The 19,723-nt window shown below is 41.1% G+C and overlaps 4 protein-coding genes across 5 annotated transcripts; 2 read left to right on the top strand and 2 right to left on the bottom strand.

The window, feature by feature from the left end:
• Positions 1 to 130: 130 nt before the first annotated feature.
• dbr1 (debranching RNA lariats 1) lies at positions 131 to 4,358 on the top strand. The gene is made up of 9 exons (XM_062432332.1): positions 131 to 241; positions 1,205 to 1,548; positions 1,632 to 1,756; positions 1,836 to 1,916; positions 1,997 to 2,082; positions 2,180 to 2,404; positions 2,512 to 2,589; positions 2,689 to 2,834; positions 3,228 to 4,358. Exons 2-9 carry the CDS (start codon positions 1,352 to 1,354, stop codon positions 3,979 to 3,981), a joined length of 1,692 nt encoding a protein of 563 aa, XP_062288316.1. The 5' UTR covers positions 131 to 241; positions 1,205 to 1,351; the 3' UTR covers positions 3,982 to 4,358.
• Positions 4,359 to 6,178: 1,820 nt separating this feature from the next.
• Positions 6,179 to 9,719, bottom strand: rab5b (RAB5B, member RAS oncogene family). 2 transcript variants are annotated; one of them, XM_062432331.1, is made up of 6 exons: positions 9,635 to 9,719; positions 8,517 to 8,832; positions 8,235 to 8,386; positions 7,766 to 7,888; positions 7,102 to 7,195; positions 6,179 to 6,874 (listed from the first exon to the last, which is right to left on the bottom strand). In XM_062432331.1, exons 2-6 carry the CDS (start codon positions 8,680 to 8,682, stop codon positions 6,756 to 6,758), a joined length of 654 nt encoding a protein of 217 aa, XP_062288315.1. In that variant the 5' UTR covers positions 8,683 to 8,832; positions 9,635 to 9,719; the 3' UTR covers positions 6,179 to 6,755. The 2 variants fall into 2 exon arrangements, with proteins under 2 accessions (XP_062288315.1, XP_062288314.1); XM_062432330.1 differs by having other exon boundaries at positions 8,517 to 9,694.
• A 1,684-nt stretch (positions 9,720 to 11,403) lies between these two features.
• lcmt2 (leucine carboxyl methyltransferase 2) lies at positions 11,404 to 16,873 on the top strand. The gene is made up of 14 exons (XM_062432329.1): positions 11,404 to 11,546; positions 12,471 to 12,595; positions 13,228 to 13,309; positions 13,433 to 13,613; positions 13,743 to 13,899; positions 14,068 to 14,257; positions 14,417 to 14,524; positions 14,674 to 14,761; positions 15,009 to 15,227; positions 15,399 to 15,644; positions 15,743 to 15,840; positions 15,969 to 16,156; positions 16,288 to 16,423; positions 16,616 to 16,873. Exons 1-14 carry the CDS (start codon positions 11,499 to 11,501, stop codon positions 16,778 to 16,780), a joined length of 2,031 nt encoding a protein of 676 aa, XP_062288313.1. The 5' UTR covers positions 11,404 to 11,498; the 3' UTR covers positions 16,781 to 16,873.
• A 235-nt stretch (positions 16,874 to 17,108) lies between these two features.
• crygs2 (crystallin, gamma S2) lies at positions 17,109 to 18,769 on the bottom strand. The gene is made up of 3 exons (XM_062432321.1): positions 18,761 to 18,769; positions 18,161 to 18,403; positions 17,109 to 17,422 (listed from the first exon to the last, which is right to left on the bottom strand). Exons 1-3 carry the CDS (start codon positions 18,767 to 18,769, stop codon positions 17,150 to 17,152), a joined length of 525 nt encoding a protein of 174 aa, XP_062288305.1. The 3' UTR covers positions 17,109 to 17,149.
• Positions 18,770 to 19,723: the final 954 nt, after the last annotated feature.

Below are 19,723 nucleotides of genomic sequence, written 5' to 3'. Positions count from 1 at the left end.
AAAGACAAAAAATGCGGTCCACAAATTTCATGGAATGTGCTGCCAATGTTCACAAACAGGTTTACGCGTGCGCAGTGTGGATATACCAAGAAGGAAAAGCATTGTGGGTCTAGCCTAGACGCGGGTTGATAAAATGCATTCAATCGTGGCTCTGTTACCTTTTTACAGAACCATGCGTCCTCTGTAACTTTACGTTATATACGCCTGGACACACATACTCTGCTGTTATTATCTCACCTCTGTAAGTGCTCAGTTTGTCTCTATTTTGTTGTAGTATGCTTGTGAGCGAGGATTATTGTCCCACTTGTTTGCTGTCGGCTCGTTTCAGCAACATGAAGGGACGTTATTGTACATTTAATTACCTACTAAGTTACCTCTGCATGTTCTGTCTTGTAATGTAATCGTAGTACCAACTGTGCTAATATAGCATTGTAACTGCACCATTGTAACTACACAGACAATGTTGTAAAGGCCCTCCTATTAGGTTGAATGTGAAGTAGCAGCAGTCCATATATGTTAGATAAGAAACAGGACTGGCGCTACTTTCATGTGCACGTTTCCAGGGAACCTAGAGGCGACCAATGTCTGGTGCATCTCTGAGTATTTAATGAAAAATGAAAAGTGGTGTCCAGGTTTCTGTTTCCCTGACTTTCGTTTCTCAGTGCAAGTCAGTCTTTCTTAACAGATGAAACATGACACTGGGGTGTATGTCCATGTGATGGTTTTAAGCGGTGTCTAACCACTGCACTGGACAGTACAATTTGAGTCAATGAATATTTACAGTAACTGATTAAAACAATTAATATGTTAACTATGTTTAAACAAATACTATTAGTAGCAGTGAATAACAGAGGAAACTTCAGACTAAACAGAAAGATGCATGCTTGGCTTGACTAATGTAGACTTCTGATGCCTCACAGTAATATTGGCTGAACTTTGGAAATGTTTTTGCAGCTGGTATAAACAGCAACCATCAGTGTACATATGGGATTGGGAAGATTGTTGTTAGACCTCTCACTGAATTCGTTTTTCATTGCCTACTGTTGTTTTCTATCTTTTATACTTCACTTGTACAAGCTGGGCATTTAAATGTAAGACCTGTTAACTTAAAGTTATTGTTCTCCTGTCATAATTGATACTTTTTTATTGACGTAAATGCCATCACCAATGCTTTAATTAATTAGTTTTGTTTGTGTCCCTACAGATCACCAAAAGGTTATTTACAAAGGAGCAGGCTTCAGCATCTCTCTGTGTGAAGGCTGACAGCCACTAAGTGAGCACAGAGCACAAACCAACCCTTGCTGTGAATGTGAATTTCTCTGGGAATCCGCATCTTACCTGTTAGTGCAGCATGAAGATTGCAGTTGAAGGCTGTTGCCATGGTGAGCTCGACAAGATTTATGAGACCATCGGCTATCTGGAGAAGAAGGAAGGGGTGAAAGTGGACCTGCTGCTTTGCTGCGGGGACTTCCAGGCAGTGCGAAATGAAGGAGATATGAAGTGTATGGCAGTGCCAGCCAAGTACAGAACGATGCAGACATTTTACAAGTCAGTAGGTCTTTGAATTTTCACTTTTAAAAAGTGCAAGATTAGGGGCTTATAAAACTTTGATACTTCTGTCTTTGTTGCAGGTACTATTCTGGAGAAAAGAAGGCTCCAGTACTGACTATCTTCATCGGAGGGAACCATGAGGCTTCCAACCACCTACAGGAGCTGCCTTATGGAGGCTGGGTGGCACCCAACATTTATTACCTGGGTAAAGACAAACAGACAATAGATATTGATATTCTGTCTACCTGCCTGCTCTGTTAATTAACCTGGCCATATGTCTATAGGTTATGCTGGTGTTGTTCGCTACAAAGGTATAAGAATTGGTGGTTTATCTGGAATCTTCAAATCCCATGACTACAGAAAAGGTGAGGGGTTTTTTACCACCTAACTAGACAAAGTTGTACACACTATGCAGTGTATTTACAAGGAATGTGTGCTCTTTCAGGTCACCATGAAGTACCTCCATACAACCCTGATACTCTACGAAGCGTATACCACATCCGAAATATTGAGGTGTTCAAACTAAAACAGGTAACTATTATAGATTCAACTTGTTCTCTTGCACAGTACTCAAAAAAATGTTCACTTATTTATCTAAACTATGTGTAAATGTTTTTTTTCCACTTAGATGCGTATGCCTATGGACATTTTCATGAGCCACGACTGGCCTCGTGGAATATACAACTATGGAAGCACATGGGAATTGTTGAGAAAGAAGAAGTTTCTGCGTCATGAAGTGGAGACGAACACACTGGGGAGTCCTGCTGCTGCAGAGCTTCTGGCCCACCTCCAGCCAACCTACTGGTTCTCTGCACATCTTCACGTGAAATTTGCAGCCCTTATGCAGCATCCGGTAACTAACTACCCGTATTGCTGCTAATGTCAGTGTTAAGCGCTGATACATTTTTACATGAATATACCAATATAATATGCCAACTAAGTCAATTCTTTTATCTTTAGCCTAAAGGTAATGCTGCCCCACGTGTAACCAAATTCCTGTCTCTGGATAAATGTCTGCCTCATAGGGAGTTCTTACAGGTGAGAGAACGTCCTGTTGTTGGATACACAAAGACTTCAGTCTGATTTAAGGCGTAGAGATCAGAGTTCTAAGTAATGAGATATACATTTGTGTTGCAGGTTGTGGATGTGCCAGACAGACCAGGCTCCTCTGAGGGTCTGGAGTACGATCCAGAATGGCTCGCTATTCTGAAGGCCACCAACAGTCTACAGAGGACCACCCCTCACCCCTGGAACCCTCCAGAGAATAATGGCCTGCACGAACGGTACACATATATTTACATTTGAAATTAACAGTGGAGCAAATGTAAGCAAGGTGATCAGTGAGGTGAAAAAGATCTAAGAATGACATAAAATGTTTGTGACTAAAGTCCTGTTGATGTAGTCATCATCACAACACTTATTTTTATAAATCTGGCCTTACAAGTATAACAAGGCAAAACATTGGCAGCCTGCAACAGTTGTAACAAAAGACAAACTTGAAACAGGTAATTCTCAGGACTTTTTTAGTTATTAAGTCATCAATTGAGAGTAATCAGAGTAGTTTTCTGTTATTTGAACAAATCAACTAGTTGCTGTCAGTTCCCTCTCTTACTCCTGCGGCTGTTGGGTTTGAGTTCATACTCTCATGAGTGATGTGGATTGTCTATAACCATCAGGTGGGACTTCACAGCTTCAGAAGAAGATATGATGCAGGTGGTAGAGGAGCTCAGCGGTGAACTTGGCATTCCAGACAACTTTACCCGGACTGTACCAGCCTATGACCCCAACAAACCCCAACCCCACGCCCCCCCGAGCTTTAACACCAACCCCCAGACAACCGAGCTCTGCGCCACTTTTAGCCTCACAGACCTCTATGCCCGGGTTGTGCACGGAGGCGCTGATGTTCAGGGTAGGGGCGTACGAGAGGAGGAGGATGACGATGATGCAAATAGCGTAGGAAGCGTGGAAGAGCCCAGCGAGTACCCGACAGACACTTCGGGATTATCAAATTCATTTAATCCCGATGAAATCACGATAGAGGATGAGTGGGAGGAAGATGAAGAGACTGGGGCCAAGAGCAGGCCTGATTCGAAGGGAGATAAGGTCTCCGCTTTACCCGTCGGTGAAATCCACACTCCGAGCCGTATGGTCCTGCCCAAGCCTAAATCTGACACCTCACCCACTCACCTGCCCTACCTAATGAACCTGCCTCCTCCCTCCCACTCTACCCCCGACGTCACCCGCACTCACCCCGAAGCAGAGCGGGAAGGACTCTGCGAGGGCCTCGACGAAGACGCCACAGCCGCACGCATCCTCAAGCGCACCAGCGACGAGACCGGGGACGCCGGCAGCAGGGACACGACCCCCAGGATCAAACGCAGGAACCAGGTCATCTACACGACAGTAGATGACGACGAATGTGAGGATTAGAGATCAGGGTGAGAAGAGACAAAAGGTCTCTCCAAGCCGTTTGTCACAGAGTGTACAGTTCTCCATTAGTTTAAAATCGATATATGAAACTTAGTATGGACTTCTGTATTTACTGCCTGCCTTTTTATACAACCGCTGACATAAGCTATTCAAAACAGAGGTTTGGCTTTAATGAAAATTCAGGCTATACATGGCGAAGAAAAAGTAGTTCCTGCATTCAGTTTCAACAGAAAAGCAGTTCTAGCCCCCAAAAAAGTGTTCCTTGTTAATGCTAATAAAATGATCGCATTTTTTATATATTTTTGTCCACCAAGGAAAGTTTTAGAAAATTTAGTTTTTTTTATTTTAATTTTATTTTTTTGTAAATGTAATTTCAAGACAAAAGCAATGATTAGAGGCTGTCAAATTAAAAAATAATCATTTTAAAATGTGTTGATGACATCATACTCTATTGTACAGCCATTTGGCACACGTCTTTTTCTTTCTCTTATACGAGGCAAGTGGGGGGGGAGAAAAAAAGCAGTCCGTATTCTACACTCAAAGCGCCATTCACAGCTTTATTCAACACTATACACTCTGGGTGCTGTTGTAAATCAAGTCTTTGTTTTAATGACCCTTTTTCATCTTAAATTGCACAGACCACTGAACGTACTTGTGATCACAGAAGAATGAACGAGTGAATCTATTTTTATGGTGAAAAGCGAGCCGACGAGCTGTCCATGTCCCTGTAGGAGAAGAATAAATCATTTAAGCTTTGAAATGAATAGTGATTGAAATTAGACCCTTAATTAGCTCGCCACATATTTATCAGAATGAGGAAAAATAAGGCTTCCCTGGACACAAATAATTGTTCAAATCAAACAGATTTATAACATTGATTAGAGTCCTTTTTAAACAATCCATTCCCGGTTCACAAGTGTGCTCTGATAAAATTAACATACACTTTCATTAAAATTAAGACAATACCATCATATATATAACATACAGTGTGTTCGACAAGATCTCTTTACATCCATACAAAGAGCCAAAACAGTATAGCCTAATGACACGGTGCCGAGTTACTAGTTTATAGTACAAGCCAATGTCAGGGAAAATGGGTTTTCCTGCACTTTGCCTACAACGCACACACTTGATTCACAGAAGAAAAAAAGAAAAGAAAACTGGGAATAGGCACTTCTGTTTTTTTGTTTTTTTTTCATCAATTCTTTCCTCATTTTCATCAAGCAACCAAGCACACAACTGTTTTAAGAGCATCATATCAAGTCTAATGAATTGGTTAAAGTATTTCAGATCACTATGAGTTCATTTTCACCAACAACTTAGCCTTGGGACAAAGAACAAGGATGAAGTGGGGACATTAAACACAAGATGGGCAGGTGCTCTTCTACACAGCATGAAAAGTCTCATATTTTTTATTATTTTCACACCTTTCAGTCTGTCCTCTTTCAACTATTAAACTGAAGAGGGAGCAGTGCTTCTACGAGGACATTGGCCACCAATATGTGATTTATCTCGAGCCAATTTTTCCTCCTGGGTGCAGAGTCATAAATTCTATCTAGTGCTACCTTTTTGTTTGGTTTGAGGAATGTGTTTTCTTAGTTAGAGCTAACAGATTCCTGCAAACATATATAGCAATATATTTAAGCCATCTGACTGCATAGCATTCCATATCAAACCTGTATTGTTGCTTTTAAAGAGCTACAGCCTGTGGTGCCAACAATCACTACAAGCACTCAGCTAAGGCATTGCAAACCACAAAATGCTTAAAAGACACACACAGCAATCTTTCTAATAACACAAGTGTTTAAATCTAAGAGAAACACAATGCAAAAATGGTCAATCTTATACAAACAAACAATCTCGTGAAATCAGAATTTGAAGGAGTTTAATTAAAATGCCTCATGTGTTTGAGTTTGTGTTTCTGACTGGACAAGTAGAGAAGAGAAATGTGAGTGCAAGGCAATTAAAAAAACAAAACAACAGGCAATAAATACGCAGTCTGACGTGCTGTGTGTCTTATCTGATTTGGGCATCGGCACAGAGGGAGGTCAGGCAAGGACAGAAGGGGATGAGGAACTACGGGATCATTCCGGGGCCACAACATGTGTCGAATATTCACAGGAGGATTTGATTGGTTGAGGAGCAGGAAGAGGCAAAGCTCTTAACGAAGGAGATGAAGGAAGCAGGCACAAGCCTAAACATTTGGCTTCTTTATTTTTTGCGTATCGGCCCTTTTTTTTCTTTTTCCCTCCCTTCCTTTCTTGGCCACTCACCAACATGTGCTGCTCATTATTGTACAAGTTTACGCAATCAAACAGCTGTGACTAAAATGATGCAAGGCAGAACTGACAAAAAGAAAATTCACAATTAGTGCTAAATACTACAAAAAAAAGACTTGCCACTGTCCTCCACATTCTTTATTTGCCTTCTCCCACCGACTCAGTCTTCTTCACTATACCTCTCCTTGTGATTTCCAAATGCAGAATCTCAGTTCGTGGTCACAAGACGTAGATGTGAAACATCACATTTCTCTCTCTCCTCCATCTCTGTCTGCTCTTTCCTTCCTCTTATTCTCTCCTTTGGGTTCCCGTCACTGTATTTCCGTCTGATCAAACAGGAGGATGAATGGAGGGTGAGGTGGTGAGTGGATACTGGGTTTCCCCACATCAAGCCCACCCACTGTAAGTTGGTTGAAGGAGACAGGATGGTTGAAGGGCTGTGGTGGTGTTGATGGTGGAATACTGGTGGTGTTGGTGGGGGGAGGTCGTCCAGGTCTAGTTCCCACCACCACAGCAGGCTCGGTTTGAGTGGGCATCTGGGTCCTGGAGGTTAACTCCCCGGTGTCTTGCTGCATGTGTAGGGTTTTGGGTGTCTGTTTTTGGCATCTTTTTTGCTGCATTAAGACAAAATAAAAAATTGTGACATATTTATCTCAGTTTATATCAAAATGAAAAAGATACCACCTGGAGGAATTATTGAAAATTGATATCTAGCAATATTTGGTAATCCCTTCAAGAATTCACACCAAATTTCATAACTTTACATAACCTCAGTCAGCAGAGAAAATGATTCCTATAGCTTAAATCTCATTTTTGGAACATTAACATAAGGGAAACTCACCAATAGCCAGGAAGAGCTCATTGACGTTCATGGCTGTCTTTGCAGAGGTCTCCATAAACAGCAAACCGGTGTCTTCAGCATATGTCTGGGCTTCCTTTACCGCACATCACAAACAAATGCAAATGTAACATGAGCAGCTATTCGAGCACCAAGAACAAAGCCTGAAAAATATCTATAAATAGCACTTTGACAACTATAAACACATATGAGCTGTGAAGTGCCTTCTCTACAAAATAAGGCTGCATTCAAGTGCTCTTCTGCCAGTATTTGTATGTAAATGTGCGTTAAGCCCAAGATACAAAAACATTACCGCAGCTTGATTTTAACAGTTCCTTGCGATGCATTTTGTAAGCTTTTTGAAAAATTGTAAGCACAAGCACGCACCTGATTTCCACTCCTACATTTACCCACAGATGGACATACAATAAAAATGCTAATTCAGCTGTTTACATTTGAATATCTCCACCTGATCCAGCAGTGTGTCAGTTAAAATAACTGCAAAGGAATATTTGAATTTCATCAAATTGCATTGCTAAGGTCCTCCAACATGTTCTTACAGCATCCATTGTGCCAATAAATACTAATCCAGCAGTGTTTGCCATCCAGCTTCAGAAAGGCAATCAGTTATGGGATGTTGCCCACAAACGAGTTGGACAGGAGTTACCTCATACTCCACTAGTCTCTTCTCTGCCAGGTCAGCCTTGTTCCCAGCCAGAGCTATAACAATGTTAGGACTGGCCTGCCTCTGCAGCTCCTTCACCCAGGCCTTGGCTCTCTCAAAAGTCTCCTGCACAAACACAGCACCAAGGTCACACGTATCACCAACAGATGTAAACACTGGGCGAAAAATCAAGAGATGAATAATACATCGATATTAGCGAGCGGACAAACTGCTCACCTCCTCAGCAAAGTACCAATGTCAGATAATGTTGATGTAAGCATAGAGCTGGGCAGTATATTGCTGTGATATTAATATAGTAATATCAGATTGTCTGGGGTATAGGTGATGTAGTTTAAATGGCTTTACAGGCTGTGTTACAGAGCAATTCATGCACTTATTTGACTGTTTTAGTCAAGTGAAATAAACCCTGAATGGCTGACAAATTTCCCAGAATAATCAGTTTATAGCATACCGGTTTAGTGATGTCGAAGACCACGATAGCAGCCTGAGCCCCGCGGTAGTACATGGGGGCCAGACTATGATATCGCTCTTGTCCTGCAGTGTCCCAGATCTCAAACTTCACTGTAGTATCATCTAGACACACTGACTGGGCCAGGAATGCAGCTGGGACATAACAATAAATAAGAACAAGTTACCAGGTACTCCTAAAACCTTCCACCTTCTGTGCTTCATATTCACACACACACACACACACACACACACTCATGCACTGTTCGCACTTCCCAGTCCTCACCTCCAATGGTTGTCTCTTGAAACTCATCAAATTGTCCCTTGACGAAACGCAGCACCAGGCTGGACTTGCCCACGGCCATGTCACCCAGCAGCACCAACTTGAACTGGCAGATCTTGGTCTGTGGTAGTGTGCCGTTGGAGCGGCCACCACTCCCTCTGGAGCTCATACTGACCTTCGTAGGAGACAGCAGGGGGGCTGGGCCTCCTCCCTGGAGTGGAGACAGGTAATTCTGGGATATCACTCACTTGAGCTGCCTCCAGGAGTGTAGTCAAGTCTCACTGATGACGTCTTCGCCGCTCTTCTCTTCTTGTTTTGTCTGCATCGAGAAGTGAGAGGTTTGGTTTTGCTGCAAAATTATACCTGACCTCACACACATAGACACAGTTCCTCTCTAAAGATGGGTTTAGTAAGGAAGCTGGAGATCTGACATGACATCAACAAATGTCAAGTCTCAGGTCTGTGTTGGAATTGCAGTGCTTTTCATTTAACAGGCCTGAATGTCGACTGTGTTCTTACCTCATACACACTTTTATTTATTTCTCAATGCAACAAAACCTTCTTCCAGCAGATCAATAATATCTGTAGACTGGAATTTAACAAAGAACAGGAGGGAGGGTTCTTACCATGAAACCAGTAAATAGTAGGACACAGGTTTGCATTACCACTGCATTGCTTTACATCTACCAGCCTTGAATGTCGACTGTGTTCAAGGAGTTTGAGCTGAAAATACCGTCCAATTCCCAGCTGTGACAGTAGAGTTTAACAGGGACGCTGCACCTTCTCACAGACAACAATGCTGAACATCCATCACTGCAGCAAATTAGTCATTGAAACAGAACTCAAACCTCACCGTCATGTTATGATGTGACTTGACAGAGGGAAATCGCAATTTCACCGCATTCCTGCACTGTGACACAATTGACGTTACTCCCACACTAATGTTATCAGATCATCACCCCTTATCGTGCGTTTCTGTGCTAACGGGACACCGCGCCGATCACTCCAGAGACTAAACTGAATCAAAGCTTTATATTTCCGATGCCCAGTTCACAATAAAAGTATTACTTGGTCATCTGAATAGTGTGGGGCTACTGAGAGAGAAACAGAAAAACATTTACCGTTGAAATGGACGTGTCAGCAGCGCAGGTATCTGAGGCGTTTAGCCTGACTGTTGACAATTTGGCTATATCAGCTGGTAACAGCAAATGTGAACACTTCCTGTAAAGTGGCGCAGGCGCACTGAGTGCCGCATTGTCAAGCTTGTTCAGATCACCGCATTACAAACAACGGTTACTTTACTGACTCATATTAATGTTACTACGGTAATTCGACTACTGTTAACATTGCTACTACTATTACTACGGTAATATGACTACTGTTAACATTACTACTACTATATATGGTAATATGACTTCAGTTAACATTACTACTACTATATTACTACTGTTAATATGACTACTGTTAACATTACTACTACTATATTACTACTGTTAATATGACTACTGTTAATATGACTACTTCTATATTACTACTGTTAATATGACTACTGTTAACATTACTACTACTATATTACTACTGTTAATATAACTTCTGTTAACATTACTACTACTATATTACTACTGTTAATATGACTATTGTTAGCATTACTACTATATTACTACTGTTAATATGACTACTGTTAATATGACTACTGTTAACATTACTACTACTATATTACTACTGTTAATATGACTACTGTTAATATGACTACTACTATATTACTACTGTTAATATGACTACTGTTAACATTATTACTACTATATTACTACTGTTAATATGACTACTGTTAATATGACTACTGTTAACATTACTACTACTATATTACTACTGTTAATATGACTACTGTTAATATGACTACTACTATATTACTACTGTTAATATGACTACTGTTAACATTACTACTACTATATTACTACTGTTAATATGACTACTGTTAATATGACTACTACTATATTACTACTGTTAATATGACTACTGTTAACATTACTACTACTATATTACTACTGTTAATATGACTACTGTTAATATGACTACTACTATATTACTACTGTTAATATGACTACTGTTAACATTATTACTACTATATTACTACTGTTAATATGACTACTGTTAACATTATTACTACTACTGTTAATATGACTACTACTATATTACTACTGTTAATATTCATTGTTGGGGAGTAACAAAGTAATAAAATATCTTTATTTTATATTATTATTATTATGTTATATTCCAAAATCTACATGAACTAATGAATATATGTTCAAATGAGAGATAAATCTTGCTTTATAAGAAATGATCTCCCTTATAAATCATGTCAGTATCCATGAAAAACACCTGAACTTAGATTTTGGCGGGCTTAATGAGTACACTTACCCTAACAGCTGAAAACATTTGTTAGAAAATTAGAAAAGTAATAAAATGTAAGAAGTTACATTACTCTGATTAAGTCATTGAAATAGTTACATTACTGACATTTTAAATAGAGTAACTATAGTCATCTTCTGTTACCTATTACATTTCAAAGTAACCTTCCCAACTCTGTTAATATTACTACCACCCTATTACTGCTGTTAATATTACGACTACTTTTACTTCTTCAGTTTCGACTACATTTGTCAACGGAGGACAACACATTGTTAATTACAATAAACAGTACAGTGAATAATTATCATTACCACAACAGCCCTGTATTCATACATGGTCAAATGTGTGAATAATGTGAATGGGGTTTGACAGAGAGCCTCCAGGCCGCTTGGGGCGCTGAAGCTCAGGTCATGGAGCCGGCCACTCGGAAGTCTTCACCAAGTGATGGACTGTTTGAAATGTTTTCCTAAGTGGAGGAATACTGAGCAGCTTTCATATCCTCTCATGTAATACACATGTATAAAATGAACTGGACTGTAACGTACCTGTTAGGTGAAACGACAGCTCACTGACATCATGCCAACGACAAACAGAAAGAAGCAGAAACAGGGGAGAGACACTGCGGTGAGCTTCATTATTATTATCATTCATTAAACACACAGCTAAACCTGACATGTAATTCCTGTATAGTTAGTTGCTATGAGCCTAGTACAATTTGTTTTAATGTATTTTCATTCCATGCCATTTTATTATACTTCACTACAATATTGGAAATACTTTTTTTACTCTACTACACTTATTTGACAGCCAGGAAAAAAAGATAATATGTTTTATGAAGAGTTTAAGCTTCAATGTTAATAATAATGTCTGCCATACACAGGGAATTTTTTCTGCAGTATTTTCATTTTTGATGCTTTAAGTACATAATGCCAATAATGCAATTGTACTTTTATTTAAATATTTCCTTTAGACATGTATTAAGACATGTACAAATACTGGAACAAATTACAATAATTCTAATTTGATTTGTTTCATAAATAAGTGTAAATATAACCATTATATGAATCAATGTTAAGGTCCATAACATGCTGTATCTTCTTTCTCTCTCATTAAAACTTCCTGAATCTATGAATTTGCAAATATTTGTTATTTCATAAATTTAATTGCTGGATATAAGATGTCTCCTACATTACTGTAAAGTTCATATTCGGTGCACTGGAGGCTTTTATGTTTCCACATCACACTTGTGTAAGTTGAATATTGGACCAGGATTGACTTCCAAACTGGTTGTGATGTCATAAATCCAGGTCATAGGCCCGCCCCAAAAAATCTAGGTAAGTTTCAGCAGGGTGAAACTTACAGTATGTTTGAGTGGAGGGTGACATTTTCATGGAGGAGTTTTACCTGTAATGGAGTATGCTTACATTTTGGTAGGCTGATTTTACTTACTGAGGATCTGAATACTTACACTGACAAAAAGTAAATAGAACTGGATACAGAGATAGACATTCAAGCTTTTAACGGCTGTGTTTCTGTTGCTTTACCCAGGTACAGGGAACCAATGACAACAGTGTGGTGAGCAAGGTGTCTGCTGCAGCACAGGGCTACTTCCAGGATGCCTTCCTTCAACACTTTGTCTCCAAAGTGGCCAGGAGAGCCCCGCTCATTAACAGGTGAGCAGGAATCTCAGTTTTGTCATAGCTGCAATCTACAACAAAAATGCACAGGTTTCAGTGATCGAGGTCACAATTACTCCATCAAAACACACAATATACAGTACATATGTTCAGCAGTGGACCTTGGTTGATAGTAGAGGTGTTACATATAGACATAACCTGCAGTGGCAAGTGCTGCTACACACTTGGGATAGGATGTTATAACTTGTAATAACTGTATATATACGCACAGTAGGGCTACAAAGGATTATTTTCATTATCAAGTAATCTACTGATTATTTTTTTGATTAATTGATAAATCATTTTATCCATAAAATGTTGAGCATGAAGTGATGTCTTGATCAACAGTCAAAAACACAAAGATATTCAGTTTACTATCATGTAGTACACAGAAAAGCTTCAAATTTGAGAAGCTGCAACCAGCAAATAACACTTTTATTTGATTATCAAAGTAGTTGCCCATTAATTTTACCATCTTATCGATTAAACAATAGTATTGTTGCATCTCTACAAATCAGTGTCCACCAAGTATCCACCAAAGGCCATAGTAAATGTATTTATAACACATAATAATTACGGTAATAACATGTTGTATAAATTAAAGCCTTGACTTTAATTACATGTTTTAGGGGTTACTATGTGCGCTGTAGAGCTGTGGACCACTGTATAAAGAGGTTTCTACAGATGACTGAAAACTGCCCCGTAAGACAGGTAAGTTAACTTTATATTGTCACTATCACTATTTTTATGGACAGTGTGAAAATATGTGTAATTCACATCCCATTATTCACCTTTTTCATGCTTCCTTTGTCATTATGTTTCCCCTTTTTCTAGATTTTGTCTTTGGGCTCAGGGTTCGACTCTTTGTATTTTCGGCTACATGCGGATGGAGCACTGGACAGGGCTGTTGTGTTTGAAGTGGATTTCTCGGATGTCACTCGGCGGAAGGCTGCTCTCATCGCTTCGAATAGTACACTGCAGGGCATGCTAGACCCCGATTTACCTTCTCTTACAGGTTACAGTTTTAATCTATGTATTTTCTGTTCAGAAGTCCAGCCAAAAATCCATATGTTATATACATTTTTCTAGATTCCCTAACTCTGTGTGTGTGTATGTGTGTTTTCATGTGTCTGTGTGTCTTTAGGCCCTTTATATGTGTCCAGTAGTCAGTACCGTCTGTTAGGTGTGGATGTTAGAGAGGACTCTCAGGTGGAGGAGGCTCTCGGGGCAGCTGGGGTGGATTGGACTGCTCCTACTCTAATTCTCTCTGAAGTGGTGCTTACCTACATGGAAACAAAATGGTAAGCACAAAATCTACATAAAATATGAGCTAGGACTTCATAAGCATGCATTTTAATTCTGTGCAAGGTACAAAAATGACATGATTACTTGCAGACTATATTCGTGACAGCAGTTATGTGAGTGTTTGTAGCAATTGTATGTTGTGTGTGTGTATGTGTGTCCTCCAGGTCAGATGCCGTCATTAGTTGGGCAGCAAAGCTCCTGCCCCTGTCGCTTTTCGTGATGTATGAGCAGATCCACCCCCACGATCCTTTTGGTCGGATCATGCAAGATCATTTTCTAAAACTGAATTCAACTCTACATGCCCTCCAACAATACCCAGACACTGCTGCACAGACACACAGGTTCCTGGACAAGGCCAGTATGCAGACACTATACTTATTACTGTGTCTCGTCAATGTTGACACACTTTTAATAAAATATGCAACAAATGTGGGTTTTTTTTTGTGATTAAAGCTCAAATATTTGATCTAATAGCGTGCTGGTGTTTCAGTAGATGTGTTTTTTTGTCCTCAGGGCTGGGAGCAGTGTGTGTGTCTGGATATGAATGACTTCTACCTGAAGCTGGTTCCTGAGGAGGAGAGACACAGAGTAGAGAGGCTGGAGCCTTTTGATGAGTATGAGGTTAGCTGTTGAAATGTGTTGCATTTTCTTGTTTTGTGATGTTGGTCCTATTCTCTGTTTTATACTTGTATAAAATCATCATACTTTACAGTTATAACATTCAACAGAATGATTATTCACAGTCTTTGTCTGTGTCTCTTCAAACTCAGGAATGGCACCAGAAATGTTCCCACTATTTCATCCTCACTGCATCTCGAGGTTCTTTGACAGCACAGGCTTTACTCACGCACCCTCCAGGTAGTTTTATAATATCTTTGAGTCATTCCTCATCTTCTGGAAGTCAGAATGCATTTCCTAACTATGTTTTTCTGTTTTTCTGTGTGTGTGTGTGTGTGTGTGTGTGTGTGTGTGTGTGTGTGTGTGTGTGTGTGTGTGTGTGTGTGTGTGTGTGTGTGTGTGTGTGTGTGTGTGTGTGTGTGTGTGTGTGTGTGTGTGTGTGTGTGTGTGTGTGTGTGTGTGTGTTTATTTTCCTCAGCATCACCAGTGTCATCCATAAGCCTATCTTGGAGCCCTGTAGCTCTGGTTGTGAGGACAATACCAATTAGAATAGAGGAGCTGGGGATGGCGTCCACCTTGGTGAACACAGGGCAGGTTCTGTTAACAGGAGGCTCCAGCAGAGTAGGCAGGGGGGCAATAGCTAGGGTCCTCCTCAGAGGCCTCGAAGGCTGGAGATCTGTCAGTGTGGAACCCTCAGTAGATTTGGGTGAGAGCGCTTTGTGCTTTCTTTTAATGAGCAGTTTTTTTGTCAGTTGGATTTTTTTTACTCTTACACTACAAAGAGAATGTGCAAAAAATAGATAAAGGAAAAGTTGATTTCAGTCTGAAACTGTGCTTCCAGTGTGAATTGTTAGTTGTTGTGTTGCCTTCCCACCAGGTGTCCGATTATACCACACAGCAACCCCTGTCCCTGGAGGGGGTACTGTGGTATACGGAGGTCGCTCCTCTCCACTCAACCCAGTTAGAGGCCTTTTCAAAGTAACACTTCATCCCTGTGATCCACCTGGTTCTGTAAACTCAGAGGACCGAGATACAGTGAAACTTTGTGAGGAGCAAATAGACTATACGGGTAATCCACCACCACCAAGATGGAGACACACTGCTACAACGGTCAGCCACAAAGGTAAGTTAGGAACTTCTCTCACTGCCTCTCTCTTTTCTTTCTTTCCTTTCTTCCTTGCTTGCTTATGTTACAATTACGCCTTATCTTTTTCTCTATAGGCAAAGACTTCCTGTTTGTGTTTGGTGGAAAGAACGAGTCAGAGGCTGCTCTGGGTGATTGCTACTTTTTGTGTCTAGAGCAGCAGCACTGGACTGAGGTTTGCTGCTCCTCTATACATTTGTTGTCTTTATGAATAGATTTGAAAAATGTCACACATGCTGACTGCATGTAAAATATATAGTCTCTTCCACTTGTAATGACATTGTGTTTATATATTATTTACAGATCCCAGTACAGGGTGTAGCCCCAGAGGCCCGCCATTCCCATTCAGCATGTCCATACCAAGGAGGTGCAGTAGTGTTTGGAGGACTTGGGAAAAGGGGAGTGCCACTGGGGGATACAGTAATGTTAAGGCCCATTGAGAGAGGCTTCTGCTGGGAAAGAATAGAAGTGAAGCCCTCTCCTTTTCCCAGGTGTGTAGTTCCCAAAGTTACTGGCAGAACTTATTCTCTAAAAACAAAAAATTCATCCATCCTCACGTCTCTACTTATGACAACCATCCACTAAACAGCAACATGAGCTGATGTTCTGAACTTTGTTTTAGATACTCCCATTCTGCCCATGTGATTGGTGAAAAGCTGGTTGTGGTGGGTGGAGTTTGGCTGCATTCAGATGGTGTACCCGGTGTTGTCGTGATCAACCTCACCACAGGCAGCAGTGTGGAGTTCAGCCTGGACACGGTCAGTTAACATTTATTTGACCTAATGAATGCACAGCTATAATTCAGAGCTTACTGTATGCATACATGCACCTCAGGTTCTATTGGCTTGGGTTTAGTGGGTCTCTGTTGGGGCAGTGAATTTCAGTGTTTGTGGAGCATCAAGATAGATGATACTGAATAATAAATTCACTGTGTATGCTATCATCTTTAGACCTCAGTGCCATGGCCTCTCATGCTCCACTCCTTCTGCTCGGAGCTGACGGACCAAAAAAACCAAGAGCTGCTGCTGATTGGCGGAGGAGGAAACTGTTTCTCCTTTGGGACTCATTTCAACCCTCAGCCTGTCACTGTGGACCTGAGACCTGTGCTGGGATAAAGTATCTTCTTTGAGACTGAAAAGGAGCCTCGAATAAGCCACATAGTTAAATACATAAACTTGAATTATTTGAGGAACTTTCTATAGAGCTTACTTCGTGCCTATTGTACACTGTTGAAAGGACCAGACATGTGTGGATGAATTGTGAATGTTTAAGTGTGCAAGTACGCAAAAGGCTCAAAATACATCAACACATAAACACATCATTGACAGAAAACCCAAAGAATGTTGTTTGCTTACTGGACAGGCTTTTATTTGGTTGACCTCAGTTCAAAATCATAAATTGAGTCAAACATACAGTAAATTCACAATGTCCTGTCTTAAATGATAGCAGGCCTGTTTGTTTGACTTGTTTGGATGGAGGGTAAATCATTCAGTGAAGCGCCTGAAGGACTGGATTGTAGGGCTGACAGCGCCCCAGTCGCCAGGCTTGCGGTATTCCCCCTTCTCCAGGAAGTACTGGCGCCCGCGGTAGTTGGGGTGCTCGTAGAAAACCCACCAGCCGTCAAAGACCTTACAGGAGTTGACCTCCCTCCAACGGAACTTCTCCAGGAGTGAGGGACAATCCTCCGTGGCCTCAAAGGCCTGGCCCCCGAAGTCTGCCTTCTCATACAGCTGCATCTTGTACTGGGACCCGCTGGTCTGGAAGGTGACGGGAGACGGTAGGGGTTTGGGAGTGGAGAGTGGTGGAGGGGTGGTTAGTGCAGGGGATTGGGAAAGAACGGGCAGGGGATGTGGGGTGAGAAAAACAAGGAAGGAGGGATATATAGGGAGATGAGATTTGCATCCAACGAAAGAGGAAAATCTCTTTTCAGAATTGCATGTATGATGAGTCGTCATGGTGATCTAGCCTTTGTACAGAGTTTGTACTCTGTATTTGGCATGGACTACCACATCAATTAGATAATTGACTTTAATAGGCACCACCCATTACTGTTTGCAGAGTGTTTGCTCATTGTTTTGTCCTTTATAAATAGTGCAAAACTACACATGCAGCTCGTGCTAGATTGATTTTTGTATGAAAGCAGTGTCCCTGAATGTGCCTGCAGGCAGTGGGTCGGCTGGATGTTAGCCGGACCAAAGCTTGATCATCCAAATAGACTGACCCAAGTATTGGCCTCCATTGACAAAGCCCTGCAGCCACTAGTAGCATCCACACTATAGCATGACCTCTTTCATGTGCCCATACTGTATTACTCCTCCACTGGTTTTTCTCTCTCCTGCACTCTGTGGCTTTTTTTTATCAGTTCACCTAAACTTCTGAATGTCTACAGGTTTGTGGTTAATTAAGAGATCTACTTGCACATTCAGGAAGGGGGGTCAGGGTGTCGAATAGATCTCAGCAGCAGCAGATCAGATCATAGGCGATGGCGGACTTACAAAGTGGACCATCTTGCAGGAGCTGAGGCGGTCGTTGAGGCCCATCCAGCGCTGGTACTCTGGGTACTCCCCCCTGGTCAGGACATACTGGTATCCCATGTAGTTGGGCCTCTCGTACACCACCCAGGCCCCACTCTCCACTCGGATGGAGTTGCAGCGGCTCAGGTAAGCGTGGAAATCAGAGCAGTCGCTGTCACACTCATAGCGGCGGCCCTGGAAGTTCTTGTCCTCGTAGAAGACAATCTGAAGGACAACAGATGACAGTGTGATACATTTCCTAATAGGTTGTTTAACTTATAAATGTGACATATTTTGACATGGAAAAGCCCTCAAAAACATTCTGCTGACAATGGTTTTCCAGTGCTCCAATGGACAGTGCACCTTTAACCATTACCTGAATAAAAGAAGTCAAGCCCATAGTACCTCAGACAGGTGACCAATCCAGTCAACAAATCTACCAAGAATCCAATTCAGATATGCTTAATCCCCAATAAACCCTGCAGAGAAACCATCCTTTTATACTCACCACCTCAATGCCATAATGTTACATTAATATACCTATGCCCATGCCAGTATCAGTCCAATTTTTTCTTAACTCACCCTGCCCATGTTGGATAAAATTTGTGGGATTGCCTTGGTGATGTTAAGTGATGGTTGTAGTGATTCCCCTGAGGTCTCGATGTTGCACTGGACCACCACCAGTCCCTTTTATATCCCTGCTTTCCCACGTTTATAAACAGCAACAGTGGAGGCAAAAGGGGAACAATCGCTTTGTCATGAAAATGAGATCCAAAAATTGAGTCAGTGATTCTAGTGCTATTCAGTTTTTCCAGAAAAGCGAGGAAGGATTACGGCATAATGGCTGGGCATGGTAAGCGTCCATTGACCCCACTTGTCTACTGGCTGGGTTCAGTGCCCACCCCTCTCTCCCGTTCTCGCACCATGTTACACATGCCAGCACCACCAGCTTGCCCCCACCTGGCGAGGGCCTGCCAACTCATGACTTATTTCTGCCTTATGGATGAATCCAGATACAGCAGTGTTCGGTGGTGGAGGGACTACTCAGATCCCTTCCTTACAGTTATGAAAAGTAGCAATACCACAATTTTAAAATGCACAGTTACAGGTGAAAGTCTTACTTAAGAAAATCTTAACTGAGTAACACAGGAGTACTATTAGCAAATATAATGAATGTATCAAAAGTAAAAAAAATACTCAATGAAGTGAGTGGTATTTCTTAATCTGGATGTTTTTATGGGATTATTATAAGTGATGTAGTCATATGTAAGCAACATTAGAAGTTGGTCGGTGTAAAGCTGATTTTCACTCTATATTGGAGGATTGTTCAATATATTGCAGTGTCATAATTACCAAGCTCAAATGTTTTGTATGTAGTTTTAACAGCAAAACAAACTATACATTATCCAAATAAATCTAGTGGAGCAGTGTTTCCTTCTGAAATGCAGAGGAGCAGACGTATAAAGAAGCGTTAAATTGAAGTAAGAGTAGTGCAAAATTGTACTTACTGCAGTTACAATCCACCACTGCTAGTGTTACATCGCC

This window comes from Scomber scombrus, chromosome 13 (genome assembly GCF_963691925.1).
Source record: "Scomber scombrus chromosome 13, fScoSco1.1, whole genome shotgun sequence".
NCBI lineage: Eukaryota > Metazoa > Chordata > Actinopteri > Scombriformes > Scombridae > Scomber > Scomber scombrus.
The sequence above is the reverse complement of the archived record's forward strand: the minus strand, read 5'-3'. Positions and strand labels throughout refer to the sequence as shown.

What these genes read in the sequence shown, in the direction of transcription:
- dbr1 (XM_062432332.1), top strand. Translation starts at nt 1,352, where the DNA reads ATGAAGATTGCAGTTGAAGGCTGTTGCCATGGTGAGCTCGACAAGATT. An exon ending in ATCCCATGACTACAGAAAAG is followed by an intron (nt 1,917 to 1,996) that starts GTGAGGGGTTTT and finishes GTGCTCTTTCAG; the next exon opens with GTCACCATGAAGTACCTCCA. An exon ending in CAGCCCTTATGCAGCATCCG is followed by an intron (nt 2,405 to 2,511) that starts GTAACTAACTAC and finishes TTTTATCTTTAG; the next exon opens with CCTAAAGGTAATGCTGCCCC.
- rab5b (XM_062432331.1), bottom strand. Translation starts at nt 8,682, where the DNA reads ATGAGCTCCAGAGGGAGTGGTGGCCGCTCCAACGGCACACTACCACAG. An exon ending in TCAAGAGACAACCATTGGAG is followed by an intron (nt 8,387 to 8,516) that starts GTGAGGACTGGG and finishes GTTATGTCCCAG; the next exon opens with CTGCATTCCTGGCCCAGTCA. An exon ending in TCTTCGACATCACTAAACCG is followed by an intron (nt 7,889 to 8,234) that starts GTATGCTATAAA and finishes GTGTTTGTGCAG; the next exon opens with GAGACTTTTGAGAGAGCCAA.
- lcmt2 (XM_062432329.1), top strand. Translation starts at nt 11,499, where the DNA reads ATGCCAACGACAAACAGAAAGAAGCAGAAACAGGGGAGAGACACTGCG. An exon ending in AACAGGGGAGAGACACTGCG is followed by an intron (nt 11,547 to 12,470) that starts GTGAGCTTCATT and finishes TGCTTTACCCAG; the next exon opens with GTACAGGGAACCAATGACAA. An exon ending in GGAACCCTCAGTAGATTTGG is followed by an intron (nt 15,228 to 15,398) that starts GTGAGAGCGCTT and finishes CCTTCCCACCAG; the next exon opens with GTGTCCGATTATACCACACA.
- crygs2 (XM_062432321.1), bottom strand. An exon ending in CCTGCAAGATGGTCCACTTT is followed by an intron (nt 17,423 to 18,160) that starts GTAAGTCCGCCA and finishes GTCACCTTCCAG; the next exon opens with ACCAGCGGGTCCCAGTACAA.